Source organism: Nannobrachium achirus (assembly GCF_963921795.1).
Source record: "Nannobrachium achirus genome assembly, chromosome: 14".
Taxonomy (NCBI): Eukaryota; Metazoa; Chordata; class Actinopteri; order Myctophiformes; family Myctophidae; genus Nannobrachium; species Nannobrachium achirus.
In genome coordinates, this window is record NC_137821.1 from 31101333 (window position 1) to 31120740 (window position 19408).

At 43.1% G+C, this 19408-nt stretch overlaps 1 protein-coding gene across 2 annotated transcripts in view; it reads right to left on the reverse strand.

Moving 5' to 3' along the window:
- The window catches only part of acap1 (ArfGAP with coiled-coil, ankyrin repeat and PH domains 1), a 46295-nt gene that overhangs the window by 25083 nt on the left and 1804 nt on the right, over positions 1-19408 (reverse strand). For both annotated transcript variants that reach the window (XM_080741309.1, XM_080741310.1), the window contains exons 2-5: positions 17116-17173; positions 13322-13441; positions 1032-1085; positions 558-616 (exon numbers count right to left, since the gene is read on the reverse strand). In XM_080741309.1, the coding sequence (XP_080597435.1) occupies positions 558-616; positions 1032-1085; positions 13322-13441; positions 17116-17173 (291 nt within the window). The remainder of the gene's footprint in view (positions 1-557; positions 617-1031; positions 1086-13321; positions 13442-17115; positions 17174-19408) is intronic.

Consider the following 19408-nt stretch of genomic DNA (forward strand, 5'->3'; position numbering starts at 1 on the left):
TCTAAAGTGACAATTTAAGGACTTTTTTAATACCTCTAAAATGACAAATTAAACATTGGCCAAATTGTCAAATAATTTAGAGGCAGAAATTGTGAAAATAGCTGATTGACATGCTCACATCACCGTTGTGAGCGTTGTGAGCGTGTAGATCTGCTATTTTCACAATGGAACCGTGTTATACAAAATGTAATGCCTCAACTCTTAGTGCTTGTCAGGTTGAGGGGTCCCCAGTTCAAATATGATTATTTTGGGGGTCGCGGCCTGAAAAGGTTGAGAACCACTGATCTAGGGCATGATCGAGAAGGAGAAGATCAAGTGACCTTCTTCAAAGCAGGTGGCTCACTCTACTCATTATATTAAACACAGTGGTGGTGGTAGCCTAGCTGCAGCTATACCATCATCCACCCATGTTAAAACAAGGAGGGAATAGATACTGCAGTTAGTTAGCTAGATGCATTAGTATCTAGGCTGGTTATACCAGGCTAGTGGTATGGAGACATTCAGATTACAGGAGTACACTAAGCAGACAAAGAGGGCAGTCGATGCAACCCACTCACTCTTTCACAAAACTCTGCAGCTTCAACTTGACTGACTTCTGTGTGGTCTCAATCACTTCCTGAGAGTGTGAAAGATAAGAGCAAGAGAGAGAGAGAGTGTGTGTGTGTGTGTGTGTGTGTGTGTGTGTGTGTGTGTGTGTGTGTGTGTGTGTGTGTATGTGTGTGTGTGTGTGTGTGTGTGTGTGTGTGTGTGTGTGTGTGTGTGTGTGTGTGTGTGTGTGTGTGTGTGTGTGTGTGTGTGTGTGTATGAGAGAGAGAGAGAGAGAGAGAGAGAGAGAGAGAGAGATAAAAGGGAGGTAGACTGTTAACAAGAGCATCAGTGACTGAAAACTAAGGTGATATGTGATATTCTTATAGTGTGCTACTGAGAACATCAACTATACTCTCTGTGAATCATTAGCCACATTTCTAACTGTGGATAGTGTGGTGCCTAGAAATAGGCGGTTAGTAAATCAAAGGCACAGACAGACTCACCCCCTGAGCTTCCAAGATGATGGACATCTTTGTGGAGTATTTCTCTAAGCATTCCTGTAAGATAGACATATTGATTTGACATCTTGTAGCATTTATCCATGCCCATAAAAGCCATCTGAACTAGCAGTTATAGTGAAAGCAAAGCCCCAACTGGGTTGAGACCTGAATCAATTCAACCTGTTTGGTCTTTTTGGAGGGATGTTTAAAAGTTGACAGTATATAGGTCCTGACTTCTGCACATAGTGTTACAAACAACCATTATAAAACCTGTCTAAATGGGCTCCTTGCAAAGCGTAATATCATATGTGTTACACTGGTTGGGAGAATCAAAATAAATTAAACCAGAATGGACCCAAGTATTTGGCTGAGCTTTATGTGTGAATTTGGAGGAAAATTGTTAGAAGGATATACTACTTAATGGTGGTATATACTGTATACGTATCTCCAACTGATATGTTGTTTCAGTTGGAGATTCCCTTTAGACAGCAAGGCTGGCTAGAGGATGGGCCAAAAAGTACAGTGGCTGTTGTCACTGATCACATGACCACCAAAACTCTATTCTCCGGTTCTATACAACACAAAAGGGTGGGACTTTTTCTTATTTACACACATCAGCTCTAAGGTATATCACATAACATAATAGTCATCATATCTTGTTTAATTTTAAAGAAACGTTTTAATTAATTGCAACTAACTATCGCAATTATATGTAGACTCTCCCTTTGTTAGATAGGCTTACTGGAGGTAAGGATATTCAGCACAGCACTAGCTCAGACACTTGTCTTATTTGTATAAACCAGATGCAAATGGTGAGCCCATCGCACAAGCGATTTGCAAGCTATGCAAGAGAGAGTTGTACTGGTGAAGGAATCTCAAACCACCATCTCTATATAAGTAACGGCTCCCTTTTTAAAGTCTGTGTCTGTGCTTGGCGCTATAATATCACAGCATCATGTTCCGTTTAACTTGACATTTTTTACATCCGAGAGCCTGTAGGGACACTGCTTATTAATATATCACCATTAATAACTAGGTTGTGGTTCTTTGTGAGCTCCAGGTGGCTCATGCCAACAGCCATGCCCGGCGAGAGAGCTCACCAGCATGTTGAAGTGTAGTCTCTGGTGGGTTTCTGGTGGTTTAATAGATGAACACATCTAGAAATCTACTGGCCAGGTATCTGCTGCCATGTAACCAAAACATGCATGTCTGTTGTCAGGGGCGTCACACCAAATTCTGGGCCCTGGATACAAGGATTCACTGCGGGCCCCCCATGAATGTTAACTATTGAAAAATAGCAGATATACAAGCTCACAGCGCGGCACTCGGTGCCGCGCTGTGAGCTTGTATATCTGCTATTTTTGAAAAATCGTGAAAATGTGTGCAAGAAACCTATGTCAATGACCCCCAAGATGATATGTATTTGGCCACAGACCCCGATCTCAAAATATTTAGCTCCAGGGACCCCCAGAAGCAAAATTTTAGTTAGAAATGTTCGCTTAAAAAAATACATATATTCAAAGACTTTCACACATTTTCACAACTTTTCAAAAATAGCAGATCTACAAGCTCGCAGCGCGGCACCGTGAGCTTGTATATCTGCTATTTTTCAATAGATAAAGTTATTAGGGCCCCTCCACCTTGGGCCCCAGTAACTCAGTCCCACTTTCCTACCCCTTGTGACGCCCCTGTCTGTTGTATCTATTTTAAATAGGACACATTGTAAGACCTGCTGTATGCGTGAATACAAATTGGTAGTCGGTAGTAACAACGTAATTCAATCGGTACGCTTACTGCATCGTGTAGCACGCAGAGACCTGGCATAATAATATGCCGGGTCAATAATATGTCACCATCACCGGATGTTTGATTTCTTTTGAATGTGTATTAATGCTGACCATCAGCTAATTATTTTAGATTACTTTTCTTTTCACTCAGATTTTAAAAATCACACCCGTGTGAAGTGGAGCTGTGTGTGTGTGTGTGTGTGTGTGTGTGTGTGTGTGTGTGTGTGTGTGTGTGTGTGTGTGTGTGTGTGTGTGGATCATGTGTACCGATTTTTGTGACATTTGAAGAAAATATGTAGGAAAAGGAGCAAAAAGTGTGTTTTGGAGAAAATTCAAGATGGCGGAAAATCTATCATGGCGCAAATGGGCGTGGCCTATATGGGGAGATGCGTCATGACCCAAGGAATCCAGGGAAAAAATATTTTTAATTTTCCGACCTACGGTTCAAGAGTTACAGGCCAAAACGTAAACTGGGCTGTTATAGCGCCACCATGAGGCCAAATGACACAATTATTTTTTATTTAATCCTTGAAATCATTATGAACCTCCTCTCCAAGTCTTGAAACTGTAGCCCCTATGGTTTGCGAGACACAAATAATTGAATGTGAGTTTTTGCGATTCCCATTATAAGTCAATGGGAAAAATTAATTCACTAATAAATTAATATCAATTAAACTATTGAACCTTTCTCTTAGCAAGTTACTAGCCCACCATTCCCGAGTAAGCCGGTCGATTTGACATATGGCGCGAGTGTGTGGTGGCAAAACTGTGGGACTAGTAGCGTGCCGAAGTTTAGGAAGTTCAGGCTACATACAGACACACAGACACACAGACACACAGACAGACCCACACGGCCACGTATAGGGAGCCTGTGCTTCACACAGCTCCAAAAATCGCCACAATCCCTTGGCCTAAATGGACCTGCCAATCTGTATTGGGAGAGATAGGACAGTCAGCTCAGGCTAACCTTACACTATGCTGTGTGAATGATTTCATTATTTTAGATTACTAATTGGGGACGGTTATCATTTCAAATAAATATATCCAAGTGAATCGTGAAGTATTAAATGTTAAAGTTGTCTAATGTAGGGCCGTCACGATTATGACATTTTACATGACGATTAATTGTCATAATTGCGATAAAAGATTTAATTGTGTTCCTGTCGTTGACAATTACATTCCTGTTTGGCTTGTAGGCTTTGAAGTTGCACATGGCAGATATGACACATAACCTAAATAATATACAAAGAAAGAAAAATCACACCCGTGTGAAGTGGAGCTGTGTGTGTGTGTGTGTGTGTGTGTGTGTGTGTGTGTGTGTGTGTACCGATTTGTGTGACATTTGAAGAAAATATGTAGGAAAAGGAGCAAAAAGTGTGTTTTGGAGAAAATTCAAGATGGCGGAAAATCTATCATGGCGCAAATGGGCGTGGCCTATATGGGGAGATGCGTCATGACCCAAGGAATCCAGGGAAAAAATATTTTTAATTTTCCGACCTACGGTTCAAGAGTTACAGGCCAAAACGTAAAGTGGGGTGTTATGGCGCCACCATGCGGCCAAATGACACAATTATTTTTTATTTAATCCTTGAAACCATTATGAACCTCCTCTCCAAGTCTTGAAACTCTAGCCCCTATGGTTTGCGAGAGACAAATAATTGAATGTGAGTTTTTGCGATTGCCATTATAAGTCAATGGGGAAAATTAATTCACTAATAAATTAATATCAATTAAACTATTGAACCTTTCTCTTAGCAAGTTACTAGCCCACTATTCCCGAGTAAGCCGGTCGATTTGACATATGGCGCGAGTGTGTGGTGGCAAAACTGTGGGACTAGTAGCGTGCCGAAGTCAGGCTACATACAGACACACACACACACAGACAGACACACAGACAGACAGACCCACAAAGCTACGTATAGGGAGCCTGTGTTTCACACAGCTCCAAAAAGAACTTGAAAAAGAACATTGATAGTGGATGTGACGTGTTGTGAGCTTGTAGATCAGCTATTTCCACTAAGGATTAGACGATTATGTAATAATTGTGACAGGCCTAGTCTAATGTCATATTTTGCGAGAGCTGCGTTGCGTTTGAGTCAGTGTCAGCTTGGGTGCCATTTAGGCCTTGTTATAGAATTTTATGAAATGTAATCTTTGTTTCTTCTTGAAGGTAGTCAGAAGGTCATGTAATTTAGTTTAGTCATGTCAGGGTGTTTATTCCTAGGTTTGAGAACAACTGTTGTGTGAGTCACTCTTTCACCTGTTACCAGAATGTCATGATCTGTCTAAAGTATTCCTGACTGAAAGCCTTAAAAGGATGTTTGTTAACTTGACTCTTTTTTATTTTAAGTCCCCTCTGAAGTGTATAAAGAGGGCGTGTATAACCTGTGCTCGGGGGTGGAGAGTTGCTATGCCCATTGAGTGTAGTGGCTGTCTGCTCAGGAGCTCCTTTGATGAATAAATATTGATTGTGTTTGAACACTGCTCGAACCTTTCTTTTCTCAAGTATATTTTTATGCAATAATGTGGCGTACAATGACTTATTGAAAACAGCCATGATAAATAATCTGACTCCGGCTGTCCACGACCGGGTTATGATTTCCTGTGTGGGCTGGGAGACTCAGCCCTTGGATGTGGCATGGTCACATGCACAACACGCAGAAAGGCAGCTGCTGTCGCAAATCAACGAGAAGAAAAAGAAACTGGAGACAGCCCAGTTAATGTTCTACGAGAATAGGGGCCAGGCGCCAAGAAAAGAACAACAAATGACAGATGCGACGCCAAGGTGGCCTCAGGAGAAGAGAGAGAGGGGGGTGCCCCTGCCGGGAGACATTTGTGGACTCTGTCAGAAGACAGGCCACTGGAGACGGCAATGTCCCATGAACGCTAAGAAAAGAAGGACAGATGGCCAACAGGTCAGGCAGGGCAACAACCGACACCAGGGCCGGGGACAGTGGGGGTGGCAGGGAGGACAGCCGGCCACCTGGGGGTATCCATCACCCCCTGGCCCTTGCTATCCGACAGGACAGTGGATCTGGACCGGCTCCTCCCCTCACCTGGCAGCCCAAGCAGGCCCGCAGGACACCAACCGAGCCCGGCAGCAGGCCCTCCCATGGCAGTATGGACCCGCTGCAGACGTGACGGTGTCCAACCCGGGTCAGCTATGAGATAGGGAGGTGGCTGTGCAAGGGGTAAGACTAGTGACAGAGCAGGAAGTAAAGGTACGTGCTGGTCAATTTATGCAGGTCTCAGTCTCCCCTGATGAAGCCCCAGTGTTGGATCTGCTCGTGAATGGTGAGAACATAAAATTCCTTGTTGATACAGGCGCTAGTCTGTCAGTTATTAGACGGGAAGAGATCCCAGACGCTCCATTATCTAATAAGTCTATTAACACGATTGGAGCGTCTGGTGAGCCCTGTTTAGAGCCAGTGACGTGCCCGTTAGCAGTGGCGCATGGTGACATAAAGGTAGAACATACATTTTTGTCATCAACAGTGTGCCCCGTTAATTTAATGGGACGCGACTTGCTGTGTCGATTTGGTGTTAAATTGGACTGTTCCAGCGATGGCATTTTTATGTCATGTCCTACGCTGGGCCTTTACAATTTATCTGTCAGTAAGGGGGAACCAACAAACTATTACTATAATTGGGACCTTTCTGACAGAAACTTATCTGAGAAGTTACATAAAATGATGCCAGATGATTTCACCAAGTCAGCATTGCTACGTTGTACTGCACATTTTTCACCATTCACAAGAGATCTGACCTATGAAAACTTTTGGTTTAAAATCAAAAATGAGGACGAAATAAATTTAAGTAATATGTACTTTAATGACCAGTTTAGTGCCATTACTTTAAATTTAACTGAAGAGCAAACATTGTATCACACTTTGACAGGCACAGACGCACACATCCCCCTAGGAAAGAAACTAGGTGATTGGTGTGATATAGGCCCCTGGTTAAAAACAGTGTTACAGGCTGTTGATTGGCAGCAGGGTGGTTCAGGGAACTGGTATTCACCCAGCATGAAAACATACTGTACTCCACTAAATGTCAATTGCATGATGACAAGAACGTCAACTAGCTCTAACTCAAAACAGGATTGGGAAACATTAATGGTACTAGATACCTCAGAAATTTCACCCTTGCTTGCACAAGTACCAGAGTGTTTGTGGGCAAAAGACAAATATGACATAGGGCAGATAAAAAATGCCAAGCCTATTGGGGTGGAGGGTAAATCGACGTTCAGACCCAACAGGGCCCAATACCCTCTGAGTAAAGATGCAGAAGAGGGGATATCGAAAGTACATGCATCTCTAGTGGCAAAAGGGGCTATTGTCGAATGCCCTAACTCACCCTGTAATTCACCCATCTTGCCTATTAGGAAGGCAAATGGAGCCTGGAGATTTGTGCAGGATTTGCGGCAAATCAATCAGGCAGTGTATACGCCTACCCCTGTAGTTCCTAATATTATAACCATTATGTCGCAGGTGCCGGCAGACTCTTGCTACTATAGTGTTACGGACTTGTCCAACGCATATTTCAGTTTGGCTGTCGACGTGGACAGTCAATTTTGGTTTGCGTTCACTTTCAAAGGGAAAAAATGGACTTGGACTGTTTTACCCCAAGGGTATGCAGCAAGTCCAACGCTGTTCACAGCAGCGTTAGCGACAAATCTGGAGTCTTTTGTGCCGCCCGAAGGCAGCGTTTTAATCTCCTACATTGATGATTTATTATTATGCAGTAAATCAAAAGAAGCATGTGAAAAAGATACTATAGCCTTGTTACAATTCCTAGCTGAGAATGGCCACAAAGTGTCAAAAGAAAAATTGCAATTTGTGAAACAAGAGGTAAAATACCTAGGCCATGTTATTACTCCTGAGGGAAGGAGGTTGGGAGAAGAGAGGATAAGTGCTATTTTGGCCATGCCACGTGCAAGCACAAAGGAGCAACTAATGTCCCTATTAGGTATTGCAGGTTATTGTAGGCCATGGATCCCAGACTATGCAGAAATTGTGGAGCCTTTATCTGACCTGATCTATGGAGGGAAAAAATTAGCTATGTCTGACAAAATTGAATGGACGACAGAAGCATTAGGTGCCCTGACCACACTCAAACAAGCCTTAGCAGGATCCCCATGTCTGGGTCTACCTAACCACGAGAAACCTTTCAATTTATTTGTTGCAGAAAAGAATGGCTTCATGTCTGCAGTATTAACCCAGAGGCACGGTGACAAACAGAGGCCTGTGGGTTATTACTCCAAACGCTTGGACAATGTGGCCAGGGGGCTTTTGCCATGTCTCAGGGCTGTCGAAGCAGCCACAGCAGCGGTATTAGCAACAGCTGACATAGTAGCAATGCATCCATTGACTGTTCAGGTACCACATGCAGTCCATGCATTGATTACGCAGGCACGTACTGCACATTTGACACCTGCACGCCTTCTACACTATCAAAATGTGTTACTAACCATGGCTCATGTTACTTTGAAGAGATGTACGGTTCTTAATCCTGCTAACCTTCTCCCTACAGAAGATGACGGGGATCCGCATTCTTGCATGGAGCTATTAGATGTTATGTCTAAACCAAGACTAGATCTAACTGACATTGAAGTACCTAACTCAGACTTAATTCTCTATGTAGACGGCTCAGCTCAGAGGAGTAAAGATACCGGGGAGCCACTAGTGGCATATGCTGTCTGTTCTGACACTTCTATCTTTGAAAGTGCGAGGTTACCAGCACACCTGTCAAGTCAGGCAGCCGAATTGTTTGCATTAACTAGAGCTTGTATTCTGGCAGAGGGGAAGACAGTGACCATTTATACAGATAGTAAATATGGCTTCAGCGTTTGCCATGATTTCTATGCGATCTGGAAACATAGGGGATTCCTTACATCAACTGGAAAGCCAATAGCCCACCATGTGTTGGTAAAGAATTTGTTGGCAGCTATTATGTTACCAAAAACAATAGCTGTCTGCAAATGCCAGGCTCACACTAATGCTCTGGACCCCATATCACAAGGGAATGCATTCGCAGATAGGACTGCAAAGAATACTGCTGTCTCACCCTTCTCCCCAGTTTTACAGATGACGGTGCTCCCGGCACAAGTTAATCCTTTCTCTATTGACGACATTTCTTTGTTACAGACAGGAGCTGACGCACGGGAGAAGAAGCTGTGGGAAAAAAAGTGTACATTGGACGCCACCAGGAACATATGGGTTAACTCATCTGGCCTACCTGTTATGCCGAGATCAGTTTTCCCATATTTAGCCAAAATCTCACATGGACAAGACCACGCTTCCAAATCAAAAATGATTGAGTTGGTAAACAAATATTGGTTTGCCCCAGGATTTACAACTTATGCCGACCAATTCTGTTCAAAATGTGTAATTTGCATGACACATAATATTGGACGAGGCTTAGTTGTGCCAATGTCAGCACAACCAAAACCAGACGGGCCTTTTGAATATCTCATGGCCGATTTCATCACTTTGAACCCATGCCAAAACTACAGACATGCTCTAGTAATTGTAGACATGTGGTCTAGATGGGTGGAATGTTACCCATGTCGGGACGAATCTGCTAAAACGGTAGCGGATGTCCTATTACGTCATATTTTTCCACGATGGGGGCTCTGTAGTAAATTGGGGTCGGATAACGGCTCGGGCTTTGTGAACAAAGTTATTCAAAGTCTTTCTCAAAACCTACAATTTGATCTAAAAAGGCATTGTGCTTATCATCCTGAGTCTGCAGCGCCAGTAGAGAGGGCAAACCAATCTTTGAAAGGCAAATTAACTAAATTGCAAGCTGAAACCAAACTCTCCTGGATCCAAGTCCTCCCACTGGCTCTCATGTATATGAGAGGCAGGACTAATGCAACATTAGGTCTGTCCCCTTATGAGATTTTAATGGGGCGTCCAATGAGAATGACAAATATGCCATTCCCACAGAATAAGATGACGTTAATGAATATTGATGACGATATGATTAAATATTGTATTGCACTCAACTCTGTGCTTAAGTCTATTTATCCGAAGGTGAAAGCAGCGCTTCCAGATCCTAAAGCCGGCCAACTACACGACTTAGAGCCAGGAGATTGGGTGGTGATCAAGGATCTAAGACGCCAGCATTGGTATCAACCCAGGTGGCTAGGGCCCTTCCAAGTTCTTCTCATCACGCCCACCGCGGTTAAAGTCACCGGCAGGGAAACCTGGGTTCATGCGTCGCACTGCCGAAGGTTCGGCCAACGTTCAAGTTCGTCCACTGTCCCACACTGAAGGTATGAAGATGCAGGTGCCCACAAATTCGACGTGGGGCCCAAGGATTCCCTGGGCCATGATGGCGTTGGGTGTAGCCCTGTACCTATCAGTGTGGACGTGGACGACAGGGAGGAGAGAATGGTACCAGAAGGAGTACACAGAGTACCAGAAGGAATGGTACCAAATGCACACACAAAAAGAATCGTTGCATACATTACATAGAAGAGACCTCCATCATCCAAACTTGGCCATGTCAATGACACTCAGTTTTGCAGTGCAGATGAACTACTCGAATTGTTGGATATGTCAGCACCTGCCTCATAGCGCAACGGCCCCAATATGGATGGCCCTTCCACTGACAGCAAAAGAATGGCGTTTCTATGACTGGCAAGGTTTAAGAGAGAACAATGTTTTGTGGGATTCTGAATGCCATGATCCTCCTGGGAGTCATTACAGGGGGGTAGGGGATTTTATCACTGCTAATCCATGGACCCAGTACAAGAAGATCTTGGATGTTATAGAGATTGGGGTAAACAGGCTTGTAGAAGTTGGGAAACACAGACTTAATAAGACTATGATTCACAGGGTGGGAATGTTAAACCAAACAAACATAGCAACTAATGAGTTTGTATTCAAAGTTGAAACAATCCATGTCCAGACAAATTGTACATTTGCTGAAAAAACGAAATGTATGCGAGGGAAGTCCAGTGTCAGCCTAAACTGTTATTCTGAAATTTTCTATTTCTCTGTCTCAAGTGAATTCAAAATGAATAGAATAAAATGCAATGATGTCTCTAACTGCCAAGACCAAGCACAGACTAAAGTAACTTTCCGGTCCTCAGACATGGGTAAAGCTATGCCAATAGTAGAAGAGGGAAATATCAAATATTGTTTCACTGGAACTCTGATCCAGGGAAAGAAATATGTAGACATAGGAGAAAGTCCTTGTGACAAAGAAACCATAATGCTAACCAACCTTACTAGGCCTTCATATCTTCCTGAAACTGTCTATGCAGTGTGTGGAGGGAAAGCGTACACGCACCTCCCAGCCAATAGCCATGGTACATGTTATTTGGCCCATGTCATTCCAATGATTAGAAGGGTGAATAGTTCTGAAATTCAAGAGGCCTACTCTGAACACAGGAGGAAAACTAGTCGTAAAAAACGGACATTAACTTGGTGGCAAAAAGTTCTCGGGGTGATAATACCAAATTATGGAATCTATAATACACAGAGCGAACTGGAAGCCTTGTCTACTGTCCTGGAAAAACACATGAATGTCTCAGACGCAGCTATTGAAGCTTTGGCCACTGAAGTTAACGAAATCAAGGCCATTACTTTGCAAAATAGAATGGTTTTAGATATCATGTTAGCCAATAAGGGGGGGGCCTGTTCTGTTATCAAGACAGAATGTTGTTCTTTCGTGTCAGATCCCACTAAAGCAATCACTAAACTCCATGAGGACACCCAACTCGGGGTAAAAGAGCTAAAAAAAACCATGGGGGGATGTTTTGGGGTCTATTTGAAGACTGGTTTGGAGGTATCGGGAACACACTGACACGTACACTGATTCTGATTGTCATCACTGTGATCATACTACTCTTAGTTTTTGTTTGCCTATCTGCATGCATTAAAGCGGTAATGTCAAGAATTGTCGGGTCCACCTCTGAAGTAATAATCCAACCAGGAAGATCACAGTGGTCACCGCCATTCAACAACAGTGACATTGTTTAGACGATGTGGATTTGGGCTTATGGGTAGATGGGTGATGGGTCCCTTAGAAATAGTGACATTGCTTAGACTATGGGTGTGGGCTTATGAGTAGATGTGAGGTGTCCTTTAGGAATGGTTTTCTTATATTTGAAATTTATACCCATAAGGTATAAAAAAAAATGTGTGATGTGCTCTTTAGAGATGTTTTACTATATTCTATCTAGACGTGGGTTTTTTATTTGTTATTTTGAGTTCTATCCCCCTTAACGTCAATATAACTATCTGAATTACAGGCCAAACTAAGGTGGTCGCTAAAGAAAGAGAAAAAAAAAAAAAACTAAACTCTAGGGCCGTCTAGGAATTTTTACCTTAAAGAGTTAATATAAAAGAGATAAATATATTAAATAAGGTTTTCGCCTAGACCTGTTTTCAGATACGTAAAAGACGGAAAAACAAATGTCATTACATTTACTATTAATGACCATATTCTATGATCAAAAGGGAGGGATGTTATAGAATTTTATGAAATGTAATCTTTGTTTCTTCTTGAAGGTAGTCAGAAGGTCATGTAATTTAGTTTAGTCATGTCAGGGTGTTTATTCCTAGGTTTGAGAACAACTGTTGTGTGAGTCACTCTTTCACCTGTTACCAGAATGTCATGATCTGTCTAAAGTATTCCTGACTGAAAGCCTTAAAAGGATGTTTGTTAACTTGACTCTTTTTTATTTTAAGTCCCCTCTGAAGTGTATAAAGAGGGCGTGTATAACCTGTGCTCGGGGGTGGAGAGTTGCTATGCCCATTGAGTGTAGTGGCTGTCTGCTCAGGAGCTCCTTTGATGAATAAATATTGATTGTGTTTGAACACTGCTCGAACCTTTCTTTTCTCAAGTATATTTTTATGCAATAATTATAGAAATCCATAACAGCCTAAAATTATTGGATGCTTTAACTATAAAATAATAGCTGATATACAAGCTCACAGCACGGCACCGAGTGCAGCGCTGCGAGCTTGTAGATCTGCTATTTTTGAAAAATCTTGAAAATTAGAATTTTGACCCGATTCTATAAGTGTCTTTTGAATCCTTCTAAGGTTTTTTGAAAAACCTCTGTTTCTATGTCAGCAAACTGGCCAGCCATCGTCAAAGAAAAGGTCCTTTTCACTTAACTGGGGCTCAGTTAGTCTGTTCTTGAGAGACTACTATGTCAGTGGCTGAGAACCACTGATCCTCATGTGAAGGACCCCCAAAATTATATGTATTTAGCCACGGACCCCCATCTCAAAATATTTAGTTCCAGGGACCACCCCCAGAAGCAAAATTTGAGTTACAAACGTTCGCTTTAAAAATACATATATTCAAAGACTTGCACACATTTTCACAACTTTTTCAAAAATAGCAGATCTACAAGCTCGCAGCGCGGCACTCGGTGCCGCGCTGTGAGCTTGTATATCTGCTATTTTTCAATAGTTAAAGCAGTCAATAGTCCTAGGCCTAAATAAGACACGTGGCCGCCCAGCTGCCGTACATTCCACTCACCCCCATTAAGACGTCCCTGGAGCAATGGTGGCCCAGCTCTCTGAGGCCGCTGACAAAACTCTTGCTGCTCTGGCAGTACACCCTGCCAGCCTCCAGCATGGCGTGGCATTGTTTCACCAACTGCAACACAACACAGTCACACACTGAGTCACAGCTGGAACAGACGCCATTTACGTCATACAGACATTCTGGACATGCAGCAGGAGAGTGGGAAAAGTGGACTCGTACCACTAGTCCATTTTTACACACTCTTAGGGCCTTATTTAGACAATCTATAGCAGTGGTTCTCAACCTGTGGGTCGGGACCCCCAGGGGCGGTCCCCAAATTATTTTGTGGGGGTCCCCAGATATGCTAAAGTGACAATTTAAGGACTTTTTAATACCTTTAAAATGACAAATTAAACATTGGTCAAATTGTCAAATATTAGAGGCAGAAATTGTGAAAATAGCAGATCTACATGCTCACAACGCCTCGCAACACAATAGAACTATGTTATACAAAATGTAATGCCTCAACTCTTAGTGCTTGTCAGGGTGGTGGGGGTCCCCAGGTAAAATTATTTTGGGGGTCGCAGACTGAAAAGGCTGAGAACCACTGATCTATAGTGTAAGGTGCAGGGCGGAAAGTGCATCAGGGGTCATCATCAATTTAGCAAATTAAATGGCGCATTATCCAGGCGCAAAGTGTGGCGCACAGTGCAAACAGGCTGTATTTATACTAGTCTAGAATTTAGATTAGTCATGGGTGTGTTTTTGGCATAAATTAGGCCAATCAGTGTTCTCTGATTCCCTGTAAGAGTTTGTTGCGCCTTCACCAAAGTGCATTAATTATAGTTACGACTGATATAGCAAGTTGGAGGAGACGCAAACAATATTGTGCTGAGGAAAATATAAAAGCCCTGCTCACTGGAACATCACATGGAAAAGAGAAGTGTCCAAATGCAGTGGCCGTGCTGCTGCGGTCAGAATCATTGTAGCTTAATGTCTCCTCATGTCCAAGAGACATCTGTGATATCTTGATATATCAACTTAATAATTACATGCTCCTTCTCAGTTAGGTTATTTTTGAGCGGTGGTAACCGCTCCTACAGTACATCTTGTCTGTTTGTATGTATGTACGTATGTTCCACACATGTTCCGCTCATTGGCCAAGCTTCGCGGGACGCTTAATGAAATTAACTCATAACAAGTATTATAGTCTAAAGAGCACGGCTCACTTCACACAGGGTGTGAATTTTTAAATTGCATTTAATTTAAAGAACTAGAGGTTCGGGCCACTATGCCATATTTGGGCCGAGTCCTTATATGGTTATAGCTGAGTCAGAGTGACATCAGAGGTCCGCCAGCCCGCCGACCGGCCCTCCCATTAGCCAATTTTAATATAGGATGTTGCTGTAGCAGCAGCGAGCACCGAGCGCCCTCTGAGTCCCAATTGGATATTGATGATGGACTTACTGTAGCTACATAGGCATAAAGAATGTCAGGACGCTATGGATTCACAAAATTCTTAGTTTCTCTCTCTACCGCTCATCTTTGGAGACACACACCTACAACATCTTGTTTTATGTCTTAAGGATTAATGAAAAATGCAAGGCTATTGATCATGCCGTTTGAGCAGAAGACATATGTACATTTTCTTTGTGGTAGGCTACCTCGAAGCATGACAAATTGGCTGATATCAACCTCAATGCTGTCTCTCTCCGAAATGTCATCTAAATTGTTGAACATGAGCTAGTTGTGTTGAAATCAGATTGTTGTGCATGCTTGTGAACCCAAATATATCTTAATCTCAATAATGCGCTGTCTAAATAGTGAGGAACTATATCTGTGCCGTCACGGCAGTTAAAGCCCAGCCCAGACCAATGATTCGCAATGCAAGGAGTTGCAACTTGCACCTGCTTGCAACTGAATCCCAAAACTGCACAGACTTGCAACGGGGCAATTCAAACCTCTGCGATTTCTCTCTGCAATATATTGCAACAGTTTTGTTGCATTGTGAATCATTGGTGTGGACTGGGCTTAAAATGGGCTTAAAATGCAGTCATAAGATAGCATAGCGCCAGACCACACCTCCTTTTAAGACCAACGTTGGCGCAAAATAACTTGGTATCTAAACAACATGTGCACTGCGTCAGTTGGCGCATCTTTGCATGTTCTGCGCCGGATGGAAGATAGAGCCCTAGTAGAGTTAATAAACACTGTGCTGTGGGAATACTTGACTGCTTATTTTTTCTTATCTCACGTCTAAAGGTTTAACCACTTAAAGCTGCAATCCATAACTTTTCTTTACAAAATTGTTATTTTATTTTGAACAATCTGTATTGGTAGAGTACTGTATGTCAGTGAATACATTATAGCTAACACAATTGCACTGGAAGTTGCCTTTGGTCTACCTAACCTGCTCTTCTATTGAGTAATGTATACAGCATAGGTACTGTACTGTGGTGGTGCATGAATCACAAAAATCTATTTACTCTGGGAGATAGCAGTAGAACGTTTGGAACTCACACGGAGGACATGGGTTCAAATCCTGGATAGGAGTTTAAAGTAACTGTGTACCCCCAATCCCCCTGTGTGAGTTACAAAGTTTTACTGCTATGCCCCAGAATAAATATATGAGGGATTGAATGTAGGAGTCTCAGAAGAAATGTTGGAAAACCCAGACGTATCAGTGATGTCAGTCATCTGCACATTTTGGCACTGTTAATAATTAGATGGTGTGGACTTTAACATTAAAGGGATATTTCACTTTAAAAGAAAAAGAAAACGGGTCATTTTATCGTCTACTCAGGTTTTTAAGTTGCTTTATTCAGTATTTAGATATTTGTTTTATTAGACACGCCCCCTTCCTATACAAATCCATTCTAACTTTTTAACAACTGTCCGAGGTGTTCCCAAAAGATAGAAATTACCCCCCAAAAATGTGAAATGGTAATAATAATTATTAATAATAATAATAATTATTATTACCCTTATTACCCTTATCATTAATTATTTTTACGTAATAGGGACACCAGGTTGAAACTGGTTAAATCTCCAGCTGACCACAACTATGTTGGAATACCGGTACATTTTTCCCTTGAAGGTCTGTGGATAAATAGATGTGTGGTAAACACATTGGGGGAAGTAGTTGTCACTAACATTTTACTGATCAAACAATGTGGTATCAAGATTCATAATCCCTGCAGCAAACATTGCATGACTCGAAATGACATTCAGGCTAAATACTCAAGGACATTTTGAAAAACAGATATCACTTTTTGAAAACCATGCTAGATCTGAAACCACGCACGCACGCACACACACATACACACACACACACACACACACACACACACACACACACACACACACACACACACACACACACACACACACACACACACACACACACAACTAGGTGCACACAATGGGGAATTATGCCTAACATACAAAGGCAGAACAATTTGTGGTCAGTGGTTTGGTGTGTGTTGGGACAATGTGATGGGGAAGCAGCTCCATGCCTTAGTTCCTGTTGGCTGTCAGGTAGAACACCCTATCTTCTCACACTTCAGTGACACTGTATTGTGTGTGTGTGTGTGTGTGTGTGTGTGTGTGTGTGTGTGTGTGTGTGTGTGTGTGTGTGTGTGTGTGTGTGTGCGCGTGCGCGTGTGCGTGTGCGTGTGTGTGTGTGTGTGTGTGTAATGTGTATGGTCTAATCATTGGAAACTCTAGCTTCCACTATTGTACAGTGTGTGAACACACAGGCAAGCATGTCCTATGTCTACGTGTGCAACAGTGGACAGGTGTCTTACCTTGTCTAATCGTGTCTCCAATTCACTCACATCTCCCTGGACCTCCTCTATTTCAGATCTGGATGGATACACAGAAACAGACACACACCGAGTATTAAAGGTCAGCACCTCACCAACAGACAGACCGGTTATTTGTCGGAATTAAATAAAAATGTCCAAGTATGCGATTGAGTTATATTGAGTAGCTCTGCCTGTAACCCAGAACCTGCTACAGGCAGAAGCTTCTCCCTAGATCAGGTGTGCTTCCCCTTTATGGAGCGGTCACTGTTTGGTATGGGAGACCAGGGTCCGCATGGTAATTACATTGGGGGCTCATCTGGGAGATGGTTTGCAGGTGTGTGGTGGGGTGAATGGGTCCGCATCAGTGTGCCGACGGGCCGGTATTCAGACACTAAAACTAACCCTAACTCTAACCCTAAACTTAACCTCAGTAAACATACCTCAGTAACTAACCTGCCGACGCTAGTCGGAACAGCGGCCCGTCGGTATAGTGAGCGGACCCCGGGGTGAATGTAGCAAAGCAGTCCAGTCATAGGCCCAGAAGACTAATTTATACTTGGTTGCACTCCATGTGGCCAGAGTAAACCAGAATATCTAAGCTCACAATATATATAACACCCTTAATGTCTCCCTTTGTCAGTGGAAGATTCTCCTTTGAGTGGTAGATTAGTTTAGTGTATCCAATGCAGGAGACACAGGTTCAAATCCATTAAGAATGTATACTTTGTATTTGTGCTTTATATGAATCCAAAGGGTTGTTAAGCCTGAGAGACACCCTTTTCACTTCTCATTAAAAACACACAAATTGCGCACATACACAGGATGTGCTTGAAAAGATGACCAGTGTGCCTGTGTTCTAGTGAGTCAGTATCTCTCTCCTTGCAGGGCAGCGTCCCTGCCATGCGGTTTCCGCTGCTTCACACCAGTGTCGCAACGACACGGCGAAGTGAGAGTCACCGACAATTTGAATTAGAAAGAGAGTTGAGCTGAAGAAGGCTGTCAACAGAAACTGTCACCAGTGCAGACGAAGAGCAAGGCCCACAAAGAGAGTGAGATTATATACAGACTTACAGAGAGAGGGGGAGATAGAAGAGAAGAGAAGAGAAGAGAAGAGAAGAGAAGAGAAGAGAAGAGAAGAGAAGAGAAGAGAAGAGAAGAGAAGAGAAGAGAAGAGAGAGGGAGGGAGAGAGAGACAGACAGAGAGACAGAAGGGGGAGAGACAGACAGAAGGGGGAGAGACAGAGACAGAAGGGGGGGGGAGAGAGAGAGAGAGATAGTAGGGGGAGAGGGAAGGGACAGGACAGGCAGTAACTGTTTGTCTGTGTTAGTTAGTGAAGGGACGGGTGAATCAAGGTCTGAGACTCTGAGGTCCCATTCAGTTGGGCTAGAGAGCGCTGCATGATGGGACTGCAGAGGAACGTCGTCCAAAAGAATGAAAAGAAAGAATGAGAGAAAGAAAGGGGGTGAGAACTGAAAGAGGGCCCACAAGGGAGGATGTCACAAAGTGTGTGTCAGGCCAAAGACACATTCTATATTCATACCTCTCTGTGAATCACATGGCAGAAACCCTGTGTTTGTTTGTGTGTGTGTGTGTGTGTGTGTGTGAGTGTGTGTGTGTGTGTGTGTGTGTGTGTGTGTGTGTGTGTGTGTGTGTGTGTGTGTGTGTGTGTGTGTGTGTGTGTGTGTGTGTGTGTGTGTGTGTGAATAGATCAACACAAAGCCAGAAAGAGTTGAAGCTTGAGTTTCCGCCCTGGTTCTCCCCTGAACTCACAAACGTACACACTCACACTCACACACACACACACACACACACACACACACACACACACACACACACACACACACACACACACATACAGTATTTCTCGACGCACTTCCTGTTCTTCTCCACAGCCCCTGCCTATACCGCCGTTACCTAGCAACAGGAGGCAGCGGTTTGAGACAGTTTATTAAGTTACTGACCTCCCTGTCAGCACAGCGTTTCCTTTCTTTTTCCCCTCTGTCTTCCTCTCCTTTTATTCCCTCTATCCCTTCTATATCTCCTTGTTTGACCTTTTTTATGCTCAATAAAACAGTATGGTTAATAACTGATTGCAGTGGTTCTCAAAGTGGGGTCCTAAAGGGGGTTCCAGGGCTTTGCAAGTTGAATGACTGCCAACTCTGAGAGTCTGGTTCCATTTGTACACTCTCACTTATGGGTGCCCATGGCCCTAAAGCATACAAACTGTGGGAAAGGTTTGAGAATCACTGACTTACTGTACAGTGCCCCCACCCCCTTACACACACACACACA